This window comes from Nuphar pumila, chromosome 14 (assembly GCF_984573655.1).
Source record: "Nuphar pumila chromosome 14, dmNupPumi1.hap1.1, whole genome shotgun sequence".
NCBI classification, from domain to species: domain Eukaryota; kingdom Viridiplantae; phylum Streptophyta; class Magnoliopsida; order Nymphaeales; family Nymphaeaceae; genus Nuphar; species Nuphar pumila.
In genome coordinates, this window is record NC_143262.1 from 82,429,827 (window position 1) to 82,450,102 (window position 20,276).

General features: G+C 35.2%; 1 protein-coding gene across 1 annotated transcript; it reads left to right on the forward strand.

Moving 5' to 3' along the window:
- The first annotated feature begins 407 nt into the window (after positions 1 to 407).
- Positions 408 to 4,879, forward strand: LOC149817127 (SWR1 complex subunit 6-like). The gene is made up of 5 exons (XM_089987830.1): positions 408 to 595; positions 1,517 to 1,630; positions 1,965 to 2,067; positions 4,404 to 4,510; positions 4,610 to 4,879. Exons 2-5 carry the CDS (start codon positions 1,526 to 1,528, stop codon positions 4,811 to 4,813), a joined length of 519 nt encoding a protein of 172 aa, XP_089843956.1. The 5' UTR covers positions 408 to 595; positions 1,517 to 1,525; the 3' UTR covers positions 4,814 to 4,879.
- Positions 4,880 to 20,276: the final 15,397 nt, after the last annotated feature.

Below are 20,276 nucleotides of genomic sequence, written 5' to 3' on the forward strand. Positions count from 1 at the left end.
ACCAGGCCCGTTGACACCCTCGACCTGAACCAAACCCTTTAGAGTTCGGGTATGGTGATAAATAATAAGACATGATTAAGATCATAGTTAAGACCTGATTCGATTAATGCATGGTCCACGTATAGTTTGTGAAATTTGTAAAAATAATAAAAAATATGATTTAATCGGGTATAGTATGAGTCTGGTTCATGTAGTTCTTATCGAGTCAAGGTATAGTTTTTCTTATAGTGGGCTCTATTAAACTCGGGTTCGAACTTGATATTATACCCGAAAACTAGGTCCTAAGTATGGTATCACCTGGGTCTGAACCAAACCCGACCTCTCTCTCTTTTTCTCTCTCTCTCTCTCTCTCTCTCTCTATATATATATATATATATATATATATATATAAAACTTACACTTTCCACATCGAGACTTGCGCCTCGCTTCATCTTCATGAGCTGGTCTTGTGGGTCGCTACGCTTCAACACTCCCCCCCTTTTCTCTCTCTAGAATTCTTTGTTAAAGTAGTTTGATCCAAGTGTTGCCCTGTTTCATTTGAGTTTTGGCTTCAAAATTCGAAGAAATAGGCACTATCTCTGTCTTTGACTCTTTGGTAAGTCAATTTCCGTCTTCAGTTGGTTTCTGCCATATTTCTTTTTGGGTTATTCGATGATACTTCTTTCTTTCGCTGCCATCTCGAATTGGTGCACTTTTTTGACGTCTCTAGGCATATTAGATGATATTTATTTGAATTCGCAAGATGCATCTCTGGTGGTCATTAGATCCTTTTTTAAGTCTAGAACATCCCCAGAACTCGATGTCACTTTCGTTGGTGACGATTGGTTGCCTCAACTCCTTGTTCATTAAGGAAACCCTCCATTTCAATTGGTCGTTTTTCCCCCCACAAAAGCAGGCGTGAGATAACAAATCAAAGTGTTTAGCTAAGATTTTGAATAGCTGTCTGGAATTCAAAAGTTTTTGAGTTATGACATAGAAGGCTATGCCAATGTCATCTTCATGAAGTACAAATTGTCTGTAATTGTATTTCCAGTTAGCAATTATTTATATGTTGATTTCCCATGACGGCTCCGGTCATCTTGTAGGGGGACTCATGAAAATCACCAAAATGTCACAAGTTCGAAACCCACGGATGTGTGTCCTTTGTTGGGAGGCTGAAGCTGGGTGTACTCCCTGGTGGACAAGGGGGACCTGGGGCTTTACGCCAATGAGCTCAGTGAGGGAGGCATTTTTTCCTGGGTAATCCGGAAAAACAATCATTGTATATTGATTTGGATGCATGTCACAGCCGCATTATTGTACAACCATTGATGGGTTCATGAAGTTAATCAATGGTTTGTGATATGCTAATTGAGTGACAGGTTAAAAGAGTAAAACCATAATATCTATTGCTGGCTCAACGAAATTCCGGTAGTTCAGTCCTCTCTGTCAAACATTGAGCTACTTATCTTTTAACCTGGAGTTGTATTTCCTGTTCCACCCAATTATTTATGTGGTCTCGTGAAATGAATTCCAGTTTGCAGTGATGGATGATGATGGTTCTGGTTCATATCGCCGGACATCTGTCCGGAACCGCAAGATGGCTGCAAAAATGAGTGCTGCTCTTGCCAGTAGTGATAACCGGATGCAGGTAATGTATGCATTAGAACTCATTCAAAACTGACATGCATTTGTGCTTGCTTTTTCTTCCATGAATTACTTTCTATTGCCACATTGTGAAATTTCTCGTTTACCTATGAGAATTAGTACTTATTATTGAGGAATAATCGCATTAATTTGCCATGTACGTATGAATGCGTGCACCAAGATGAAAAAAAGAGAGGGCCAAGTGCATGAAGATCTGGTGTTGTCTGCAATGCCGTTGCATCTTGAAAACATATGTATATTGTGCTACATGGCAATCCTGTCGGTGCTTTTGCTATGTTTGTCTACCTAGTGAACTGATAGAGTGTATCTCTGTTTAGGCATCCCTTGCTCGCCTTGAAGCATTGGAGAGTGATTATGCTGGCGTAGAGACAGTAGAAATCAATGATGATGAAGATGCTTCTCTTGATGAAGATGATCAAGGTTTGTCTTTGCTTGCCTTTGTTCTTTCACCTAACAAATTGATTAAGAAACACGCACACATCAATAAGTGCTGTTATCATGTCAACAAAGTACTTCGATAAAATAGTATTAGATGTTGCTTTGATTAGATTTCTTTTGTTTCTTCAGAAAGCTTAATGCTGCTGCGCCATGTGAATAATAAGAACCAGATAGTGGAGGCGGATATCAAATGTGTGACAGTCTCAGTTAAAATTATACCGTGAAGTATATCTTGAAAGCACGTAGGGGTTGTCATGTGCTGATTAGCAATGCAGTAAATCGTGGTATTGAATTTGTGAGGTATTTTAGTTCCAGCTGATTAATGTGGCTAAAGATGTCATCAAGATCCTCCATTGGTCAAATAATAATATTGACAGAACATTGTGATAAATGTTATGTAAAAGAGCTTGATGACTGGGTCTCTTGAAAAGTAATGTGGAGAGGTATGAGTTCTATACACATCCTAGACTGGTGCATGAATAAGAAGAGCTAATGCACTGGTCCAGCTAGCAGGAGGCCTATATTGACCCCCCCCCCCCCTCTCCCCCTCTCTCTCTCTCTCACACACAGACAAACTATATATATCACTTAGGTCCTTCTGATCTACCCTTCATCTAGTACTTGATGGTATGCTCCTTGCTCCCACTGTGTTGGGTTTTTGTATTTTAGGGCATCCATTATTTTGTGGAGATACAAAAAGCTAGATATTGCCTGAAAACATTTGGAGCGTACTACGAGAAAGAGAAATTAGCTCATTAACTGAAGACATGTCTGGTGATGATGATTCAATAGCATTGAATTTCATATGGAGCACACCAATTATCCAACTTTCTGCATTAATCTCATATTCACAATCTCATGTGACTGTTATTTGTTCTAAGGATACGTTGCACTGTGTGTGTGTGTGTGTGTGTGTGTGTGTGTGTGTGTGTGTGTGTGTGTGTGTGTGTGCGAACATGCCAGTGGGATGGCATATGTGTGTGAATTTTAACCTTTTATTATACATTGGTCTGTTGCTGATGTCTCATCATCTTAGTACCTGTTTGTACCTCACCTACTTTTAAAAGCTCTTGTTTTTCTTGGTTCGTAAAACAAAAAGAACTGTGGTTCTTTACGATGTTTACGTGTATTGTTGTGCTCTCCGTTTAGGTTATGTACCAACGACTGTGAATGCTAAAGATAAAATAGCAGGACATGTACCAAACTGGTATACTTGATTCCACCTCATGAAAAAGAGCTTCTAAAGGGTGAGGCTGGTAGAAAGTAATATAACAACAGATGCAGTTCAGAATACTGTGGCTCTTTGTTTGTCCATATGACTAAAAGATCTATTGATAAACAGCAGATATCAGAAATCTATTATCCATCTATTTGTCTAGCTGTTTGTCTATCTATCAGCCTACCTGCCTGTTATCTTTCTAATAATGTCTTTCTATCCTTTAGATAATGTTGTAGATGTTCTATGTACATTGTACAATCACTTGCATCTTTTCCCTTCCACACACACATACATGTTTGAAGTACTGAGTGTTCCATATATTTGTGTCTAGAAACCCAAAATCACCTAGCACCGGCATTGACATAGGTAGGCATGGCATTTTGAATCCCTCATGTTACATAGATCTGTGTCTAAAAACTGTTGATTCTCTTGTGGCAGTTATGATAGTCTCTCCTTTCTACAATTTGTTACAGATCTTTCCATTCAATCATCACTTGCCCAGCTCCCTTGCCTAGTCATTGTCATACACATTATTGTTACCCCATGCCTTCATTTCGGCATTCACACAACAGGAAAGAGAGTCCTTTTTACCCAAGGATTGGTTGAACTCATTTAAGAGCTCTGGAAAGCAAAAGGAACCTGTATCAATTATCAAGTTGAACCCATGAGAAGATCCAGTAGGGGCTAGCTGATTTTGAATGTTTTACTTGCATCATGTTGCTTTGGTATCTAAAACAGTTTGCTATCATTGATAGGCTATAAATTATTTACCCTTGATGCTAATAATTGAAGTATAATTTTTGCATCTCGGTACTTTCCAATGTCAGCCGTTTGCAGACATATTTTGTGATAGGATCTGATGAATAATTTGTTATGAACTGTTAAGTGATAGACATACATATGTTTAGGTTTAGTGGTTCACAGTATGCAGTATGTTTTGAGTGGATTAAAGACAATTATATGAAAATGGTCTTCAGTTTCTCTAAAGAACTTACTCTACTCTAAATTGGAAATATTAACTGTAATTTGTTTGCCAGTTTCCTGTATCTTCCTGCTTTAGAAGCTTGTTTATGGTTTTCTTTCCTCTTTTATGGTTTAGCTTACATGCAAAAAAAACAGAAGAGTGCAAGGCGTAAAACTAGGCAAGCAAAAGCACTTGAGAATGTAAAGAAGGCACCAAAATCCTTTTTGGAGTTATTACATGAGGTAAGGGATGCCATATTGTTTTCAGATTTGAGTTTCTCTGGAGGTGAAGTTCACATATGTTGATTTTCTAGCCTTCTGTTTTATTTTTTGTCAATGCAGGCAAATCTGGAATCTTTGCCTCCACACGTACCCTCCTACCTGACTGCTGCTGTTGGTCCTCCAAGTTCAACCTCCCGTCGGCATTTTTGTTCTGTCTGTGGATATATCGCCAATTATACATGTGTCCAATGTGGTACACGCTTTTGTTCGCGCCGCTGCCAGATTGTACACTCTGATACTCGTTGTTTAAAATTTGTTGCTTGATATGGACAATCTCAGTGTATACATTATTACACATTATTTCTAATAACTTTTCCTTTTTTTTCTGAATATATGTATGGTTTATTTTGATGCATTCTATAGGCTATAGTAAAAAGTAGTTGATATTACGATCTCTCCAAACTTCAGGAGATGATGGCTTAGTGGCTCAATCACATATTATGAAGTTTCATTTCTGTTCTAGATATTGTTTCCTTAATGGGCCATTTGATGATTACCTAGACATTTTTTATCCTTGGAGAAATTTGTCCAAGGATAAAGATTTTTAGTATTCCTCTTTTTTTTGGTTAATGATGGGGGAACCACTAGTTTTTATGATCATCAGGAGGTATTTGCAAGTATCGCCTCCTTTCCTGAAATCTTTTAGTGTAGAACCGTTGGGGTACCCCACCCCGTGCCCTGATGCTATGAGCTGTGACTTATTTACATCAGGTGGTGGAATACTCATGATAAGATCTGCTTTCGCTATGGGACAGACTAGGGAAACAAGATGAGCATACTCTGGGAGGCCACCAATAACAATGCTGCTTTGGACCAGGGGCAAGAAATTTTGTGAGGACTAACTACCTGTCCTCACGCTTCCACTCTCTGGTCCTACCTTTGCCAACATTGGTAATAATAAGTGTACACTGAGGTTTTTGTCACTACTGCAAGGAAATGTTGGCATTGGATGGATGCCTCATCATTGGTGAAGATTTTTTTTTAAATGTATCATCATGTCTCATTCTATGTGGTCGGTCTTGCAAGTTCTATTTCTCTATTCATTCTTATTTATATCTAAAATTTGAGTAATACCATAGTCTTTCACATCAAATTTTGCTAGTAAACTGTTGATGATGTTGGCTCCATTTACTAAGACCACGCAACCAAGTTATGGACTGGATTCTACAAGAAAATGTTTTGTGTAATTTGAATATAAAAGACGTTCAAGGGCTTACTTGAAAAAGGAAAAATCTTTATGTTTGCTTGTATCTCATGTAATTTGGAATCACATGAGATGGAATCAAATCTGATTTGAAGTCATATGATTTCAAATCACATATTCCACTGTGATTTCAAATCATATTTTGTTTCTCATTTGCATGAGATTCCAAATCACATGTTTGGTTAGTTGTGCAAATGAGATTCACTGTTTCATTTGTATGAGATTCCAAATCGCATTTGTATGCAACCAAACATATTAAATTTTTGGTTGACTAAAAGTTTCTGGCACTGCATCAGGAGAGGTATTCAGTATTCACAAACTGTTTGGTGTAAACTTTTGACTTTTTATAAAATACAAGTGACTCTCATATAGACCATGTGTGAAGTGTTATGGCATCGAGGGAATGCAGTTCAAATGAATGGCTGTCAACATGAGGGTGGGTACAATCTGTTTTCTTCTAGTGCAAGTTATATGCCTCAACGATGATTGTAACTTTTGTCTTTGAAGCTGAACACTTTCACATAATGAGGTAGCCATGATTTCAATGAGAACTGCATGAAGACAAAGAAGAAGGGCCTAGATGCCACTCAGCCATCTTTCCTGCTCATCCACCTTACTCGAAATATTACTGCTGAAAAAGACTACTCTGGAGTTATTCAAGCAATGAGCTGAATAATGACTTCTGTCAGCCTGCAAACAGCAGCAACAGTACCTCCTACATCACTGATCACACATTAGCTGCCTTCAGTTGGTAAAACCCTTGAGGTCCCTACCCATCAGAGAATACACTCAGCTTTGACCTTGCGGTAAGGAATGCTACCGAAGAGTTTCGAACTTGTGACGTACTGTCAATTTGATCACATTCACAAATAGTCGTACAGGCTATTTTTAGTAATTGCAGCAACAGAAGCTGCGGCTAGTAGCAATAGTAATAGTGATAAAAGTCGATATGTCACAAATATTGACAATGGTTTGAAAATATTGAGATTTTATCGTCACATTTTCACATGCCAATATAATATAGAAAAAAACATGATAATTTCAAAATATCACCTAATTTACTAATTTGTTAAGAGCAATTTTCGTAGTATTTTGTATATTATTCATGTTTCTGCTTGCATTATTATATATAATTATATAATTATCTATGATGATATTTTCCCAAGATTTTCATGAGAAACCAAAAGATTCAAAATGTCATGAGATTTTCCCGAGAACAAGATTTGTGAAATTGATACTAATGATGTTCATAGTATTATTGGTACTAATAATTTATTATGATGAGAATAATAATAAATAGTTGCATGGCTTTTCCAAGCACATGTAAAAAGATTGCTCATTACTAACTATTACCATGGTAATAATCCTTCAAAATTAAGATGATAACGAAATAATAATTTATATTTTAATGTTTAAAATTCAAATGGAGACAGAGGGGTCTCCTGTTTATGCCCCAGTTTGCCTATGAGAAAAAGTAAACAAGGAAAACAAGAAAAACTATGGGCATGTTTGGAAGAGAGAAACTCTCATAGGAAAAGAAAGTTTTGCCTATGAGAGTTTTTTATATGACAAGTTTTTCAAGAGAAAGTTTTTTGTTTGTTTGTGTAGCATGAGAAAAACAGAGTGAAAAAGTGAGAGAGAGGAGGAGGAGGGTGGTGATGATGGTAAGATGGATGTTGGTGGTGATGGTGAGATAGTGGGTGAGTGGTGGTGGTGGTGGTGAGATGGGTGGTGGGGAGTGTAAAAATAAATTTTCTTTTGGTAGGAAACATTCTTCCACCTCCTCCCTTTAGGAGGAATGTTTCTTATAAAAAACTGTACTTTTTAGAAAAACTCTCAGTAAAAAAAGTCTGTCTTTTGGAAGGGTTAGAAAATCTGTAAGAATGTTTCATTTTGCATCACTTTTTCTACATCTTTCTTGCTTCCAAACGTGCCTTATAAGACAAGTAAGTTTGGCCACTTCCTGTCCTCCAAGGATGCTAGAGGTTGTTTATGATTCTAACCATCTACCGTGTCCTTGCATTGAATCATGATTCTAACCATCTAACATCTAACATGTCCTTTCCAATAACTATACACCCACCATCCTCTAGATAGTAACCGATTTAAACATGTCTGGTAGGTTAGAAATGACTTTTTTTTTGTTTTCCCTTGATGGCCAAGGTGGGGAATAACCAATGTTGTTAGAATCGGTATAGGGTCTGAATCGATTTTCAAAATGATTTAGAGAATCAGCAGGCTTCGATTCTGAACGGAGTCTAGCTGAATCAGTCATTTTTTAACCACCAGATGACATGTGTCAGTAAAATATTAAAATAATATTTAAAACATATTTTAATCCTTTTTAAAATATTAAAAAATAGGGCCAATACTGATTTGGGAATCTATTTTTGGACGATATGATACAAATTGGCTGATTCAGGCCAATTCGCAAACATGCCAACAACAATGAGAATAACTCTCTGTAGAGAATTCGAGGATTCGAACCTGAGACCCCTTAGTTATGATGGTGCCACATTAGTAGGCTAGTAATGGTTGGCAGGTTTGTCATGTCCGTTTAAGTACCCTTGGTCGAGCAAATAATAAAAGGGTGACTGCAGTATAGCAACATAATTTTTTTTTTGGACAGAGAAAGATGGGGTTAGCACGGGCTAAATTTCAAGGCTCAATTTTCCCCTCTTGCAAGCCAAAGAACACCCTTGTGACACCCCTACCAGTTGTACAACTGTACCATTGGGATTCGAACTTGCAACGTCGTGACCTGCTGCTCCTGCCAGACAAGCCCGTTGGTGTTGGCCAGTAATATTGATCAATCTGCCACTGACATTGCCACAATGTGCCATGTTTGGCCTGGACTTGGACTCCATCCAAACAATTTCCGGATCCATTCCGGGTCCGAACATGGATGTGTTTGGAAGCCATCTGGATCTCAATGATCCTTGTCTTAGACCCATGATTTCGGGACCTAACATAGACTCAACGTGTAGCCCTTTTTATAACCCATACACGAGACAACAAAGTTCTATTATAACTCTTCCTCACCCCCATGACCCATACCTATGGCTTACCCACAAGGATTCATTTCCAATACAAAAGAGAGTCAAAATGACACAATAAAGGTACTATGCAGGGATGGAGGGTAAAATCAAAACCCATGCGGGGATGGACCTACTCTTGCCCCCGCCCCACCCCATCCCGACCTCTATTAAAAAAAATACTATTATACCCTATATATATATATATATATATATATATATATATATATATATATATATATATATATATATATATATATATTCTTGACCCTAACATAAAACCGTTTATTGAATCTCTTCTGTCTCTTTCCTCTAACAAGCTGCACGAGCTCCCATTTCTCAACTTTCCTTCCTCTAATGGTGGAAGGATCGAGAAAATGGAGTGCCGCCCGTTTGGACCGGGGATGGAGGACATGAAATGGAGAATGAACTATGAATGAAGGTTAAAATCAAAACCAATGCGAGGATAGAGGGCAAAATTTTAAGACGGGACAGGGTGGGGGTGGGTAGGGGTGGCAATCGTGTCGGGTTGGCGGGTCGACCCGACGGGTTGGCGGGTCGACCCGACGGGTTGGCGGGTCAGCATACCTCAACCCGAACCCAACCCGTTTATTAAACGGGTCGGCTGTGGCAAACACAAACCCGACCCATTTAATAAACGGGTAACTCGACACGACCCGCCAACCCATTTAATAAATGGGTTGGGTCGGGTAAACGGGTTCTCAGGTTTGCGGGTCAGGTTGGCGGGTCGAGTTGACGGGTTATCGGGTCGGGTTGGCGGGTCGACGGGTTGGCGGGTTGACGGGTCAGGTTGACGGGTTGGCAGACGGGTTGGCGGGTTGACCCACCTGCCTAACCCGTTTATTAAACGGGTCAGCCGGGTTGGCGGGTTGGCATACCCCCAACCCGAACCCGACCTGTTTAATAAACGGGTTACGCGGGTCAACCCGTTTATTAAACGGGTTGGCTTAAGCCCAACCCGAACCCGCCTAAGAGGCGGGTTGGCGGGTCGTGTTAGGTTTTGCCACCCCTAGGGGTGGGGGTAGAGGCCTTGTCCCCACCCCGGTCCACTGCCATACCTAGTACTATGAAAAGGACTCCTACAATAATTAGGTCTTCATCTCAATGTTGTCATTATTATTGGTGCATATGCTTCACTCCGGACTAAACTATTTTTTAATAAATATAAAAAATACTTACAATTAATTTTTAATATTATTTTAATAGCTTTAACACGTGTCCCATTTTGATTGAGACATAATATTTTTGTAATTATTTTTTTACTGATTCGGAATGATTCACTTGAGTATCCGTATTGACCCATTCACCTGAATCATTGGCCAAACAATACAGGGCAACATGGCTTCATGTGGATCTAAGAAACTTGAGTTGCAAGGTTTCCAATCCCAACACAGGCCATCTATTATCACAATGAAGTGGAGCATTTGATTGATCTAAAAAAAAGGTTTACATGGAACTCAACCTAGTTCTGGCCCCAATAGTGCTTCTGATCATCATGTTCAAAATGGATACAGGCCCTTGAGCAGGGATGCAAATAGTTCAGATTGAGAACAACTAAATACATCGGGATTGAGATTGAAATTGGATTCGGAACAACAAAAAATTGCAAAACCTCTATCCTGGATCCAACCCATTTGCATCCCTAATTATTTGTTGATATTGTCAATTTCAGTGGATCAAGGCTACTAGTAACTTATTATCTCATGAATATAGGACAATGGATATCAGGTAACCAACACCTATGTAACATGGATACGTATAAAAGAGTGCCGTACTCATGTCAACTTGTGTCAACATGGCATACTGGTACTCATACTTCATAAGTACTGGCTAAAGTAGTTTTGGATCTGATCCAGTCCGTCCAAACCTAATCTATTGACTGCTATTGTGATCATTTACATCAATTTTTAAGGTGCATAAAGGGTTGTTTGCATCCATTATTGTATGATGTTTGTTTCGTACACACACCTGCATACATACTTTTATCAAGACGCACACGCATACATGGATAAATATTTGCTATTGTCGACAGTACATACAATTGAGCCAAAAAATCATATGTGCAAGTTGTATCTATTCACTATGCCCTCATAGATATGTTTAACATATTTTGTTTTCTAGGAAACATACTTTGGATCATATTCTTTCAATGTATCATATTCTTTCAGTGTAGAAATGTGAATTTTTTATTCTTGAAATTTTGCCACATTGTGGGCCATTGATTTATGAAGCCCTTAAAAAACCCGCTTACATGCTACAAACACGTAATCTAAAACCTCTTTCTACTAAAGAAACTATGTAGATCTTATCTACAAGGTTAGATCAACAAAAGAATTGAAAAAATTTGTTTTTTTACTAGATTGTGTGTACAAACAATTGTAGCATATATATATATATATATAGAGAGAGAGAGAGAGAGAGAGAGAGAGAAATTTTTTCGATTGTCTATGGTATACACAATCTAGTTGAAAAATCATAGGTGCAAGTTGTATCTATTCAGTATGACCGCATGTTTTTTTTTTGGTTAGGAAACACACTTTGGATCATATTCTTTCAACATAGAAATATGAGTTTTTTGTTCTTAAAATTTTGGCACATTGTGGGCCATTGATTTTTAAAGCCCTTGCAAAACCCAGCTTACATTTTGTAGACTTTTGATTATATAGATAGGGTAACTGAAATATGTTTATTGATATGAACCAAGATTTTTATAGTTTTTTTTTTCAAAAAAGATGCTTGGTTTTTATAGAAACAGACTCTTGGATCATCCCATTGTGATGTATAAGAAGGATCTTTTAATGGTTGAAAATCAATAGCTCAGAAGTTTCATAAAGCAAATGGACCACACCGAATGCATCTTCAGGGTTAGATTTGCAAAAAAACCTATGAAAATCTGGATTCATACCAGCAAACATATTTGGTTGGTAAACATATTCCAGTTTCCCTGTATAGGGAAATGAAAACCTCCTCAATGGACATTTTATTGGGCATTTGGTATTTTTTCAAAATTCTAGCCATACAGATGTGATCTATATGTTTGTTTTTATAGGAATCAGTTCTTGGAGTACTTGATTCCAATGCATGGATAGGTTTTTATAAGTTTTCAAATCTGGCGGATAATTTTCGTAAATTTTCAAGGCTCCAAATACCATATTTCTATCCAAAATTCATGATCTAAGTTTTGATTTACATGCTGAACTTGAGTTGCTGCAGCTATAGACAGTGTTGATGTGATCAGGGATGAAGATAAACTTTTCTTTGTATACCAAAATGGAAGTGTGAATATTTGAAATGAAGCAAGACGAACTTCAGTAGGCTTTTGCTTATATCCCATGTTACACATGTTACTAGTCCTTGGCCAATACCAATATGTACCAAAAGGAAAAAACTTATCAATATATATTATTTGATGACCTTTTGTTCTGTTCAATAAAATCTTTTCCGAAGGCTACCAAGATCCAAAGCGTTACAATAATCACACAGTAAAATATATATGCAGAAAGCAACCATGATCTACAAAGATCTCACATATTGCATGTTGATATATTAGGAGAAAGGAACCATGATCTCAAAATGATGTAAAAAAGATTTCAACTCTCGCCTCCCATAGTGAGAGCATTTACTGTCTATATTCTATCTTAAAAGTGCTTTCCTTTAAGGGATGCCTGCCACAGAAACGCTGGGGTTTTCGCAGAAATGCATAAAGCATGAAGCATTTCTGCAGGCCCTACGCAAATGTGCCAAGTGTTTCCTTGCAGAAAAGTAACTGTAAAATCAACGCCCCCCCCCCCCCCCCCTCGGCATTTTCACATAAACCATCCAGTTTCTTTACCGCAAGACACTCTGCATGGATTGCGGCATAGAGTGCCCTTCTGCACAAACGTGCCCTTAGGGTGAGTTTGTGTGTCATGGACAGGGGCTCTGCACGTTGTTAAAGCCTTTATGCATAAACGAAGTCCAACTACTCTGTCAGATTTTTTTTTTGAAAGGCAAGCTGGGATGAGGTAGACCCTACTAATTATATAACTATATCGTTGGGTTTATCCAAACGATAAATGTGGCAGTTGTATTGCATGCAATATATTCTGCTTTCTGAGTATGCTGAGCTACGCAACTTTATTTCTTACAAGATCAGAAAACTGCTCTTCATTCGAGGAGAAAAACATATCAAGAAGTGGATTTACTATTGGTGTAAGTTTTATGAAATAGATTTTTAAAAGATATTTTTGATGAAAATGATTTTGTGAAAGCAGAAAATCAAATAATAAAAATCAGTTCACACTAGGGTGAGATCCGGATCAAACTCAGGGAACGAGACAAAACTTTGTATTCAACACAAATTGCAAGCTTTATTGCTTTTAAAATAAAAATAAATGAAGATAACTAACTATTATAATGTGTTACTCTCTTACAGAGGACTAAAAAAGAATAATAAATGGCCTTATACAAACCCAAATTAATGAATTAAATAAACCTAATCTAAAAGAAAAAGAAAAAGAAAAAGAAGTCTTCGGTTGCTTAAGCTCTAGTCCATTTTAATCTTCACTGCTTCTCTTTGACCTCAGGATGCTACAACAGGCTTTTAATATTTCACTCTTAAAAGGTTTTAATCAATCTGAGGGCTTGAAGGGCCTTTTGAGAAGACCTTTTTGGTACCTCAGATGGCTCTTTAGGGACACTTTTGAGGGCCTATCGCACATCCAATCGTTTCCTTGCAAAACAAAAACACAAAACGAGCAGAACAAAACAAAGAAACAATACCAAAATTTAATATTTCAAACAAGAAAACCAAGAAACTAATCTAACAAATTATAACAAACTTGTAACAAATAACTAACATGTAACCAATAACTAACTAAATAACAAACTATAAACTACTATGAAACAAACTAACTACTTTGCAACAAATTAAAAAAACAACTAACTAATTCAAGAAATTTAATTTACTAAACAAGAAACACTCTAACCGGCTAACTACTAATTCAAGAATTTGATAAAATAACTAACAACCTAATAATAAACTAACTAAGCTACCGTACGGATTGTAGAACTAACTTTAACAAATCTAAAACTAAAGAATAATAAAAACTAAACTATGCTAGCTATTCTAATTAACTAATAAATAAACAAAACAAAGAATCGGCTATGCTAATTGACTAACCTACCCGATTTACATGCAAGATTGAAATCAAAAGCTGAAGTAAACTAATGAATTAAATCTGAATCTAACTACTAATGAATACTGGAAATAATAACAAACTAAACTAAAATATCTAACTAATTGATTATCAATGCACGTAAACGAATAAAAAATTTTGACTATTATGTATTTAATAAAACTAAAGATATTGTGACTACCAAATTGAAATTAAAGCTAAGCAAACCAATGCGCATTAAACTACTGCTAACTAATGAATTGAATGAAAATAAACTGCAGAACACTATGATTATTCTATTAAGAAAATGACTACTACTTTATTTTTTAAATGGAAAATGATAAAAGCATAAATCAACTAACTAATTCTATTGATTAAACATAATAATTAAGAAATAATGTGATTAAATATCTAACTAAGTGCTGAAATCAAAGATCCTGGAATTAAAGTTAATATTAACTAATTGATAAATAGAACTAATTTATTTGGCTGAATTAAAAAAACTAAATAACTAATCTATTTTCCATCAATTTATCTAATTTAACTAAGAATAGAAACTAACTAAAATAATTAATGGAAGTCATGAACATGAATTAAACACTAAATACACTAACTTAATACTATAAATAAACAAGAACTAATCAGATCTAATTGACAAAAAATAAAATAAAATAAAAAAATTATCAAAACCCCAAATCAGCTAAGTTATTTTACTAAATAATTTAATCTAATAAATACCGAAAGTAATGAACCTATTCTAAATTGCATCTACACTAATTCTAAACCTAAACTATCTTAAAATCATGAAAATCATAAAAAGAAACTATTTTAAACCTAATGATCTATGTTAGTTTGCATGCAATGATACGACAAAAACTAAACTACGCTATATGCAATGCTAGATATGAGATCTATCTATCTATCTATATATTTCTTTTTCTTTTTGCAATGAATAAAAACAAGCAATCTAAACTAAGTGCCACAAATATACGAAAAATAAAGTTATCCTATATACAATGATGAACTAGTATACATGTATTCTATAAAATAAACAAGAAAAACTAATCTAAGTAAGGAACTATGGAGAGATGAGGGAGAAGAAGCAAACCTCATGATTCGCCTCCGATAGAGGTGTTGAGAAGAAAAAATGATATTTTCTTCGAGCTGCACATACCTTCATTGATGTGGATGAGAAGAACTGGTGCTAGAAGAGATTAGAAGCAAGAAGAGAAAGGGGGAGAAAAGAAGAGCAAAAGGGAGAATCGGTTGGGAAAAAAAAAAGAAGGAAGAGAAGAGAGAGAGAGAGAGAGAGAGAGAGAGAGAGAGAGAGAGAGAGAGAGAGAGAGAGAGAGATCACTTTTTTTCTCAAGAGGGAGACGCCCCCTATGACTTAAAAAATACTTTTTATAATAAAAAATTAGGTCACACATTTTTTTTAAAAAACTCCAATTAGTTTTCAAAATTTTCAAAAGAACACTTCTAGAAAAATTTGTTTCATAAAAAGGCAATTCTAAACAAAGTAAAATACTAGTTAGCAATTTCTAGACTAATTAAACCATAAACTAAAGAATTCTAAACTAATCAAAACACTGAAAAATGCAGGAAAGACTTGAAAATTGACAATTTTATCTTTATTTTAAATTTTAAAGCAGTTTCTCAAAAACACTGATAAGAATAAGTTTCTAATGAAATTTTTCGATGGATCATGCATAAAAATATATGTATAAGATGCAAAATATATGCATGATCAACTATCATCTCTGTTGTCTATAAAGTCAGTATTAGAATATTCAGTTAACTCTAAAGCATCATCTTGAAAACATAATTCCAAGTTTATAGTCTCTTTTAAATATCAAAATATTTTTTTTATTGCTTGCCAGTGAGGCCAACCAGGATTACTTTGGTGACGATAATGAGGCCAACAATAAAGCTGATATCAGGCCTTGTGCATAGCATAACATATATTAAGTTTCTAACACCTTGTACATAAGTGACATTCAGTCTTTCTTGTACATCATCAGGACTATCATTCTTACTCAATTTGATACTTTTTACCATAGGTGTTCTAATAGGCTTGCAATCACTTATTTTAAAATTCTTGAGGATATGATTTATATAATTTTTTTGACTCAAGCTTAAAAGTTTAGAATTTCTATCTCAAGTGATTTTAATTCCAATAATATAGGATGCCTCTCCCATGTCTTTCATCTTGAACTGAGAATTTAACCATGACTTGGTTTTGACAATCATATCGTTGTCGTTTCCAGTCAAAAGAATGTCATCCACATATAGTGAGAGAATATCAAATTTACTCTAACTTTTTCAGACATAAACAAATGGTCAAATTTATTTGCCATAAACTCTAATGACGTAATTATCATATAAAACTTCAGGTACTACTGATGTTGTGATTGCTTGAGTCTGTATAGGAATTTTTTCAACCTATATACTTTATCTTCTTTGCCTTTTATTATATAACCTTCAGGTTGTTACATGAAAATGGTTTTCTTAAGCTCACCATTACGAAAAACACTTTTAACATTTATTTGATGTAAATCTAGGTCGTAGTGAGCTATAATTGTGAGAATTATCTTTATCGAGGCAAATTTTGCAACAGGTGAATATGTGTCAACATAGTCTAACCCTTCTTTCTGATAAAATCCTTTAGCTACCAACTTTGCTTTAAATTTATTGATATTATAATCAGACTTGAATTTATTTTTTAAAATCCATTTACATCTAATCCTTTAGTCAATTTCTAGACCTGGTTTTTCTCAATAGACTCAATTTTCTCGTTCATGGCTTTTACCCAATCTGTTGACTCACGTGATTTTATTGTCTCATCATATGACAAGTTATTTTCCATGTCATCTAGGTCTAAAGCATAATACAGTTTCTCTGACAGGTAGACATAATAGTCATTCAAGTAAGATGGGAGAGCTTTAGACCTTTTGTGGCCAACCTAAGACTGATGAAAATAAGCTGGAGAACTTATAGATGGTTTATCATTACTTAAATGTTCTTGCGAGTCATTAGAGTCATAATACAAATTAAGAGGATCATCTTCATTTATTTTAGGAATAATTTCTTTCATATTTTGATCTTCTAAGAATATAACATCTCTACTTTCGATTAAACCCTTATCAGGGTAGTAAAATCTATAGCTTTTGGATCATTTGCGATATCTAATAAAGATACACCTTATAGATCTGATATTGAGTTTATCTCTTGATCACTCTATAACCTTTATATGAGCTACTTAACCCCATCTACAAATGTGACTTAGGTTAGGTTTTCTTTCTGTTCATAAGGTGTAGAGACAATAACTTTGCAAGAAACCCTATTTAAAACATGTTGTTATATATATTGCTTCACCCCATAATACTTTGGGTAATGAAGCATTAGATAACATGCATATCTAACCATGTCAAGAATGATTCTATTGAATCTTTCAACCACACCATTTTGTTGAAGAGTGCTTGGAGTCGCAATTTAAGGTCTGATCTCATTTGCCTTACAATATTTAAAAAATTCATTTAAGGTATATTCTCTTCCTCGATCGGACTGTAAAATTTTAATCTTTCTACCAAATTGGTTTTTTACTTCTTGACGATATTCTTTAAATTTGTCTAATGCATCATACTTATAAGTTATAAGGTATACATCACTATATCTTGAAAAGTCATTAATAAAAGATATAAAATATTACATTCCTTTATGAGTTTGAGTCTTGAAGGGACAACAAATGTCAGTGTGTATGCTTTCTAATAATTTAGTCGCTCTAATGACATTATGTGGAAAATATTTTCTTGTCATTTTTTCATAAATACAAGGTTCACATCTTTAAAAAGAAGTTTCATTAAAGTAGGTATTAGATTTAATTTAACAAGTTTTTTTTTTCTTTAAATTAATATGTTCAAGTCTTTGGTGCCAGACATTTACATTCATATTAAAGACATTGTCAATTTAAACAGAAATCAAAGAAATTTTATTTATCTTAGAATCATAAATTTTTAAATAGACCATGTTTTTATCAAAGACCCCATCAAACAAGACTCGACCATGTTTTTTCATAGTAACATTTCCTAGTAAAAGTCTAACTTTAAAACCTTTTGCAACCAAGACCGGGACAAACACTAGATTACATCTCATAGATGGTACAAACAAGACATTTGACAACAAAACAATTGTTTCTAAAAGTTTCAATACAATAAGTCCCAACACCCATAACATCAGAATAAGTGTTGTTTCCCATGTACACCCGATGTTCACTGGGTTTATACTCGACCATGTCCACAGTTCCTTCTTTGCTCAAGGCTATATGACGTGTCACCCCAGAATCGACCCACCATCTAGAAAGAGCCTGGTTCACATAAGAGCATTCCAATATCACATAGATTATATCATGCCTCTCCTTTTACTGGTCATTTTTTTTGTTCCAGCTATTATTGTTGTTCTTCCGACTCTAGCAATCTTTCTTGAAGTGTCTAGATTTTCCACACTTAAAGTACTTTACCTGGGAGGCGGCTGTCTACTACTTGCAGAATGTTGTACATTTTCTCTTATCAAATTTGCCATTATTTTTAAAAAACTTTCTCTTAAAATATGGGCATCTAGAAGGGTTATGGTTGTGGTTTGGAGTATCTTTTGCAAAGTATAATTCATTTTTCTTGTTTTGCTGCATATGTTGCTCAATTTTAAGTTGAGCAGATAAATCTTCTAAGGTTAGATTTTTCGAGTTTAGTCTTAGAGTAGTTTGCACAATCTTCCATTAAGACCAGCGACTATGCAAAATAGTGGATATCTATATACGATTAGGAATCACATTCCCAACAATCGTTACGTCCTTTGTCATTACTAGTATCTTGTTCACGTGGTCAACTACATTGTCATTTTCTTGCATCCTACACAAATTACATTGCTCTAAGAGCAATTAAATGTGAGTTTCAGAGGTAGTATCACATTTCTTTGAAATAACATCAAACATAGACTTTGTTGTAGGGTAATCTTTGAACACCCTAATTAGATCGTCATCCATGTACGTGAACATAATGGTTCTAGCCAACATGTTATCTCTTTTATATTTAAGAAAAACAATTTTGTATGCTCTATAGCATTGTCACTAGGGTCTCTCATTTCAACAGTCAGGGCATTCTAGATGCCCTTTAAGGTCAAAATGATAGAAATCCTTCTCTTTCAAATATAAAAATTAATTTCATTTAAATTAACAGTTTTGGCCAATTCAGTTGCACAAACCCTACTAGTCATTTTTCTGAATTTAAGTATTTTAAGATGGCAAAACATGATAAAGATATGTCCAACATTCAACAAGAAGATAAATAAAACAATATTAGCCATGAACTTATAAAATATCGTGTTCATAATCAGCAAATTCATGATATCAAACTTATTTTGTCATGCAAATATTAAAAAAAACGAAAGACAATCAATTTCTTCTTATTTCAACTAAAACAAAGATTAATAAGGCAAACTGAAAACTCTGAGCACTTTTTTGTAATTTCAAAAAAGTCAGAGGTGAGTACTGAAGGAAAAAATAGAATCCCCAAAACAAGACTTTTCAAAAAAATCTAGGGGTTTTTCTGCAAAATATAAAAAATATAAGCCTGGTTTGGATATATGTCACAGTTCAGGTCTATTTTTGGAAATTACCAAAAAATAAGGATATGTTCCAGAAAGTGACGGATACAGACGTCAAATATAAAAACAATAGGGAAAAAAAAGTAACTTTATTGCAACAGGATATAACAAGCAATAACATAAAAGAATAGGAGCTAAAAGGTAAATGAACCGGGTAGGGACTTGATCTGTATTAACAAAAAAGACCAGGGCAATTAATTTATATTACCTGCTAATCCGTATAAAACCACTCGATCTTTCGAGAAACAGAGATTTCAAGAGAGAAAAAAAAATTTCAGGTCGACGAACCTCTGCAAATTTTTTTCTTCTTCCAAAAGTCTATGCGGGTTTGATCTTCCTCTATAGGTAGACCATTCGGCTTGCCGAAAAAAAAAGTGACGGCAGTGGTGGTTGATGAGCCGGTGATGAGAAAAGAAAAAAAATGCAGGTTATCTCCCTTTTGACTCTTTTTTTTTTTGTTTTTTTAGTGAAGATAGGTCACCGGATACCGACGACCCTCTGTAAAAACCTTTTTTTTGTTAATCAAAGAAAAGGGAAAACCCCTTTTTTTCCAGTTTTGTTTTGTTTTTTTTAGTGAAGAGAGGTCTTCAGATACCGACGACCCTCTGCAAAAAACCTTTTTTTTGTTCATAAAAATGAAAAGGGAAAATCCC